This window comes from Helicoverpa zea, chromosome 16, assembly GCF_022581195.2.
Source record: "Helicoverpa zea isolate HzStark_Cry1AcR chromosome 16, ilHelZeax1.1, whole genome shotgun sequence".
NCBI classification, from domain to species: domain Eukaryota; kingdom Metazoa; phylum Arthropoda; class Insecta; order Lepidoptera; family Noctuidae; genus Helicoverpa; species Helicoverpa zea.
In genome coordinates this window covers 5089779-5096750 of record NC_061467.1, presented here as the reverse complement: position 1 = coordinate 5096750, position 6972 = coordinate 5089779, and the positions used below count along the sequence as shown (strand labels likewise).

The following is a 6972-nucleotide window of genomic DNA, read 5'->3' as shown; positions in this document are numbered from 1 at the left end:
GAGAGATGACGTCACGAGCTCTGATTGGTGTTCAAGATATCATGGCGGATTGCCTTATTTCGTAATTTTATTTTATAAAAATACACATTAATCACATTATTAATAAAGAAAACAATGCGCGTTTTATATTCCAAGCTTCAAGTTTAATTTAATAAATATATTATTTTAATGATTTTTGATTACTGTCATCATGCCTATTATTAGAAACAATTGCTGCCGTGTTCAAAATTCAAAAAGAGAACGTGTACGGTTCGGAGTGTTAAAAATCTGAACTACATGTCCCACAGATAGTACGGAAGCCTTACCTACCTTGTAACCATGTTCGACTTCCGCTTTCAGTTAGGAAAACTTACTAGCCTCTTAGATTCTAAAATTAATCTAAAGTCTTCTTTCACAGTCAAAATCTTCTTTTAGGTTTATAATAGACCTCCTACACTACTTACGTACTCGTTATTAGTTCCTAGAGCGTACTTTTGGCTGTTTTGTGCACCTTTATCAAAGGTTCATCTACCTATTATACTTATTTTCGCTTATAGGTATATGAAACAATGTGGAAAATTTCATGTCACAACAGTTTATAAGTGGGAAGCAAATTCACCTGAATAACCTTGCATTGCGTACTTTACGAAAAAGACAGAATAAATATTGAGGAACACTAAACTTGCGCAATTGTTTACTGATGTTCATGTAGACATTCTAGTTTGTTCATCACGGTAGCACTGTCATTCATGCTCGTTTGAGAGGTTTGTTGTGGCTTTTACCAAAGACAAACCCCTCGCCTCTTCCTGGGTGGTGAATGGTAGGTACGAAGGGGATTTAGCAAGCTGAATTTTTTGAATATTATGTGAGTTTTTGTTTGTTTGAAACATTGAAATAAATCTATATAAATGTATATGTACTTCGAAGCTCACATCATGTTTTCAGATTAGATGTAGCAATATCGTTTCTATAATTTTTTATTTTACTTGCATTCTCCTCCTTCAGTGTGAGAGGGTGTCCGTAATAGAAACGTAGACACCTCTTGTCTGGGTACTAAAAAAATATGAGATTAAGTATTTCTTGATAAGAATAAGTAGTTAGTTGCTGTAACAAAGTTGATTTTATCTCACATTGCAAATACGTCAAATTGCGTGCTACCTTCAACACAGACACTGAAAATAAATAAACAACTTACCTACGTAATTTTTCATAAACACAAATAGATAACTGGAAAATTTCGAATATATCGTTTCGGAAATGTGCTTAGCAGAAAGTAAATTGAGCGTGAAATGACAGCCAGGAGCCGACAACGCCTTGCACGAATTTGGGTCAATTTTCGTCAGAAGCAGGGACACGAACCCGGGCCCTTCCTTCCGTGTTCTATTTATATCTGTTAGCCGTAAACCAAAATAGGTGTTATAATAATAAATATGCACATCAATGTAGCTTGACAGGTTGTTGCGTGGAGTTATGACGTGCATATTTTAAGATGGCATACATTTTTTACTATTGCTGCACATGGTATCCGTACTTGCGATATTCTTGTTTGCTTGCTTTTGCTCACATTTCAAACCGGACGCAATCACTATTGTTATCGATATGTATGTAGATCGTTCCTTATTTTTCAGTATAAAAACGACTGAAAATAGTCCCTAGTTATTTACTAAGGCATACCTATCTATTTATATTGTTTTAAAACAATCAGTAAGTGCCATAAACGAATGGAAATCCAACGACGTAGAATAGATAATTATCTTTTATAAAATTGTAAACAATGAGGTGTTTGTGGACACTCGGCTGCTAATCCCGAGGGGGTAACACTTGGTAGGTTTCAGACTTCAGGGGCCCGATTCTCCTAAGTTAATAATGTCAAAATTGAATAGAAATCGATTCGCAATATGATCGCAATAGCAGTTTAAACCATATCGGGCATTCTGCTACTAGTATAAGACCAATGGTATTCCAACGACATTCGATTGGTCTGCCATTTTGGTGATTTTGGTCTACACGGTAGTTTGCTCTACAATCATATTGCAATCGTAAATCATTTGCAGACAGAATGATTAATTATTGAATGACAGAAAAGGATAAAAACGTTTATTTCAAAGAAAAAATAGCGGAATGCCACATACGCCTCAATCGTAATCGAGTCGGGATTGGATCGCAGTCGAATGTCAATCGTATGTTGCTTAAGTAAAATTAGGAGAATCGGGCCCCAGGCGACATTCGTATCCGAGCAATTTGCGAAGCCAAAACCCATTGATAATATTATTTGAATCTTCTCGAAATTTCTATTTATGTTTAAAAATATTAAAATATCTAGTTTTGTTGAGGTTACCATACTTTTATATGTAGGTACATATATGTATAAACATATATTATATGTATAAACGTTACAATATTTAGCGATTATAGAATCGCGAGTGCTCGCATATTGGGCTGTATGGAGGTATACTTAAGAGCGGTTTTGTATGGAGAAGTCAAAGGGAGAAGTATAAAAGCATATTAAAGACGAACATAGGATTATTTTATACATATATAAGTTAGATTTTGGTAAGAGCCAGTTAGCACACGCACAATAAGTTTGTGGCTAATATCTTATGTAGCTAATGTTATTATGATAATGCTCGACTATAAACGGCATAAATTTTTAAACAATAATGGGCATCATTAGCTACGTCTTTAGCGGTCAGTAAGTACCTACATTGTTTGTTTGGTGACGGTCGCCATGGCAACTGGTTTCATTGCCCTATCGCAATCTCAAGACAAATGGCCGTATGTAAATTCATGGTAATGCTGAGGTCATCTGCTGTGGCTACTACTTAATTCCTAAACCACTTAATTAGTTTCTCAGTGGTGAAACATTTAAAATAATAATATGTAGGTACCTACCTACAATCTTTTTAACTCTTTCATAATTTTTGTTGTAATTTAAAAGACATAATAACATATAAACATAAAACAAAACTTTATTAATTTTTACATTTAACTTATGTAACAGCAGCTAAACCAACTTCTGCAAATAGATATGCATTAGCTTCAATATTGAAGTAAGCTTCGAATTCCCAGGCACTAATGTACACTTCTATTAAATTCTCGTCTCTGCTATGCGCTACGTTTTCTAAAACAAAATACATACAATATTATATTATCATAAAATCGTATTATGGATAAATAGACGTCATATTGAGGTAAATAATAAGACTTAACGTTAACGTCATATGAATTTATGATTTGTGTGCAATGATATGCCTTCCTTAAGCAATTAATTCCTTCTAACTAACCGCACATCTGTTATTGTTGAGGTTGAATATGACAGGTTCTCTCTTAGAAAATGTGAAATAAATTTATTTTAAAATCTATTTTTGCAAATCTTTTTGGTAAATAAAATTATGAAATATCAATTAGCTTAGCAGACAACTCTTTGAAATAAAAACTACTGCTATCAAATACTTTTTGTATCCTATAAATCCTTGTAGCACTTGTTTACACAGCCTTTAAATGTCCAATGCTGGAAAAGTTGGGGGATTTACCGATACACATCGCACTGGGCATGCATGTAGGTGAGCAGTGTAGAATATTTTTTAGCTTTGGAGATGATTCTGCGTCTCTCCAAGGAAGGCATGTAATACCCCACTGGTGCTGTGAGGTTATACTGCTACTAATTGGCCACTGGCCACCAGTGCCTAGTCCGTTTTTCGGAGGATGCACCATGGGCAGGAGAGGTTGGCAATATACACAGCAGGACAATGTTGGTTTACCCCCCACATCCCCATTTATGAATGCGAGTGTGGATGAACCAAATAGTTTAGTAAAACCACCTAACAATAAATAAATAACCACATATTTACCTGTAATAATCTTTTTAAGCCTGTATTCCTTTTCTAGAGATGTATAAATATTTGTTACTGTTTGTGAAATTTTACTGACAGACCATGTAGATATTACCGGCTCATCAGTAGGTTGAAGTTTGGCTAATGCCTGCAGTTGGTTATTCAAAACCTTGATACCTGCAACAATTATACATCACACATATACAATTCATCTTAATGTTGCTTCACTATAAGATATAAAAAAGACAACAACAGGACGCCAAATATTGGGGGAGGAATGTGATAATTAGACATCGGATTATATGCACTATTAAAATGCCAAAATATGCATGCAAATATGCACTAAAAAAGAGCGAAATATGCACAAAATATGCACAATTAAAAAACCACTATTAGAATTAACTTTTATTTTCAGAACATATATTTAAATATACATAGAGGTACTATTAGTTGTAATTCTTGTGACAATATACAATTACATATTTTTCAAGGTTTTCTGCCGCAAATTTGTGACGTTTGTCACTTAAAATTAATTTATAGGCTGAAAATGACCTTTCGACGTCAACTGACGTTACCGGACAGAACTTGAAAGGCGCCATTTCTGCCGAGATATACTCTTTGGCGAAAGCGCACTGAGGAGAGCGTACTAATTATTATTATACTCTTTGGCGTAGTACAACACGTCTATCACGTATAAATACTGAAATATGCACTATCAATGAAAAAGTACCAAAATATGCAATAACGCTAAAATAATAGCATAATATGCATTTGCATATGCAAACATGCAAATGCATATAATCCGATGTCTAGTGATAATTATATAATGTTTATTGTGTCAAAACTAAGAGTGAAAATTGTTTACTTGGAATTACTTACCGTCAACAATTGTCTTCAAACCGTCCAAAGCGTCCAACAGACCGTCCATCAGCGGCTTCAACTGGCTCGGAAAATAGTCATCGTCACACTCGTGTAACTTCAAGGCAGATACGGCTCTGCACAACCTCACACCTTTGTCTCGCATTTTACCCCAGTCGTTAAGAAGTCCATGCAGCTTTGAGACATGGGAGTACACCGTCTTAGAAACTCCTTGCTGATCTTTATTAGGCGTCGTTATTTCTGAAATATGTGGAAAATACATGCTAGTGTAGATTGTTATGTGTACAAGCATTTCACATCCTTAAATGTTTAAGGCATAGTTTGTTTTTACCTCTTGGTATGAAGTTGTAACTTGAATCCACTTTTGTTGGTGTCTTCGACATATTGGCAGTAAATATAAATGAATAACCGAATTAAAAAGAAATACAAATTCTTTAACGTAAACATAACCTAACTAAAAATAACAATAACATAACAATATTGGCTGATTTACATTGAGTCAGTAACTGACGTCAGTCCACTGACAAGTCAGTGCTGACCCGGCACTGCCATCGTGTAAATTGATTTGAAGTCAGTACAGTACTACTGACGAAACACTGACACTACACTGACTTCGTGTAAATAGCACGCGTCAGTTTTCGGCGCCTACACTGACGTCAGTTACTGACTCAATGTAAATCAGCCTTTATAACAATATTATCTGACAGCTCCTCCAGCACTTGTTGCTTGTTTTTTTCGTGGCAACTCAAAAGTACATTGTTAATATTTTTTATTTTCTGCTAGTTTTCGCCACCGGTTACACTCATGTCTCAAAGAACTAATTCCCGCAATAGGATAAAAAATAACTTTGAGCCTTGAGGAAAACTGATATTGAAGATACAATCTATATAATTTTATTATTCTGTTTCTAAACGAAAATAACTTGCTGTCAGATGTCAAATGTCAGTCAGTGGTCAGTATCGGAATCGGATTGTTTTTAAGCGCGTCGCGGCATCTGCGTTGATTACATAGCTGGGAATTCGACTCATTCTTATTTTTGAGTGTTAGATTGGTAAATTAAAACATTATCAATATTCTAATAAATAGGATAACAGTGACAATACCGTGAGTTCAATAATCATTGAGTATTTTCTACAAATAGGCTACAGGTTAACTGTACTTTCTGGGCCAATAACTTCACAGATATAAATATTAATTTAGTTATACCAGAAAACACTAAAGTACACTAAGTTCTGAAAACTTTTCTACAGAAATTAAATACTATCTTCGTGGGGTATGTGTGAAAACCACAACTTATTAATTGTTAATCTATGCATTTTCAGATAGTGTAAGTACCCATACCTACTGATCATGGCTGGACCTGTGCAAGACGTTGTGGAGGAAGATGCAGCAGACCTACTGTTTCCGAAAGGTAAAATACATGTACTTTTTCATGTCAGCCCCTTGGCCGTGCCAAATCACTGTATTACTCTGTAGAATCCATTGTGTGTCCTGATTGTATTAAAATTATAATTTTCAACTACATTGTGAAACTCAAAAGAAGCATACTAGCCTTTTCTTAACTATAGATGGATTTGGCATCCAATCTAAATGGAAACAGCTGAGTAACAATTCACATACATTTCTTATTTCAGAATTTGAGAATGCAGAAACATTGTTGATATCAGAAGTTGACATGTTGCTAGAACATAGGAAAGCACAGAATGAGTCTGCTGAAGAGGAACAAGAATTCTCAGAGGTTTTCATGAAGACGCTCACTTACACCAACATGTTCAAAAAGTTTAAAAACAAAGAAACTATAGCTGCAGTTAGAAAGTAAGTATGAAACTGGTGGCAAAGTAAAAATGTTAGTAAATGAAGGTAGAAAACTCATTTTCTTCTTTTGTGCTTACTTGTTTAGTCAGAGGTTCTTTGTATATAATGTACAGGAAAAAATATATAAATATAACCTGATAACTCGTTCAGTCCAATTAATAATGTTACATGTTGTTTTCAGTCTCCTTCAATCCAAGAAGCTACATAAATTTGAAGTAGCAAGCTTAGCAAACCTTTGTCCGGAGACACCAGAAGAAGCTAAGGCACTCATACCATCACTAGAAGGAAGATTTGAAGATGAAGAACTAAGAATATTGTTAGATGATATACAAACTAAGAGAAGTTTACAATACTAGTGGAATTATATTAATATTAATTATGAACTTAATCAGCTTTTATTGTGTGAAGACTGAATTTCAACTTATTCATCCTTTTATTATACTTTAGTTGCTGTTGCTACAGATTT

General features: G+C 34.6%; 2 protein-coding genes across 3 annotated transcripts; one reads left to right on the top strand and one right to left on the bottom strand.

Annotated features, from left to right (window-relative positions):
• Positions 1-2923: 2923 nt before the first annotated feature.
• On the bottom strand, positions 2924-5182 carry LOC124637501 (cyclin-dependent kinase 2-interacting protein-like). The gene is made up of 4 exons (XM_047174012.1): positions 5023-5182; positions 4692-4931; positions 3831-3989; positions 2924-3100 (listed from the first exon to the last, which is right to left on the bottom strand). The coding sequence occupies exons 1-4, from the start codon at positions 5072-5074 to the stop codon at positions 2970-2972; spliced, it is 582 nt and encodes a 193-aa protein (XP_047029968.1). The 5' UTR covers positions 5075-5182; the 3' UTR covers positions 2924-2969.
• Positions 5183-5634: 452 nt separating this feature from the next.
• Positions 5635-6889, top strand: LOC124637346 (DNA-directed RNA polymerase II subunit Rpb4). 2 transcript variants are annotated; one of them, XM_047173716.1, is made up of 4 exons: positions 5635-5742; positions 6014-6102; positions 6326-6506; positions 6688-6889. In XM_047173716.1, exons 2-4 carry the CDS (start codon positions 6042-6044, stop codon positions 6860-6862), a joined length of 417 nt encoding a protein of 138 aa, XP_047029672.1. In that variant the 5' UTR covers positions 5635-5742; positions 6014-6041; the 3' UTR covers positions 6863-6889. The 2 variants fall into 2 exon arrangements, with proteins under 2 accessions (XP_047029672.1, XP_047029671.1); XM_047173715.1 differs by having other exon boundaries at positions 5641-5795.
• Positions 6890-6972: the final 83 nt, after the last annotated feature.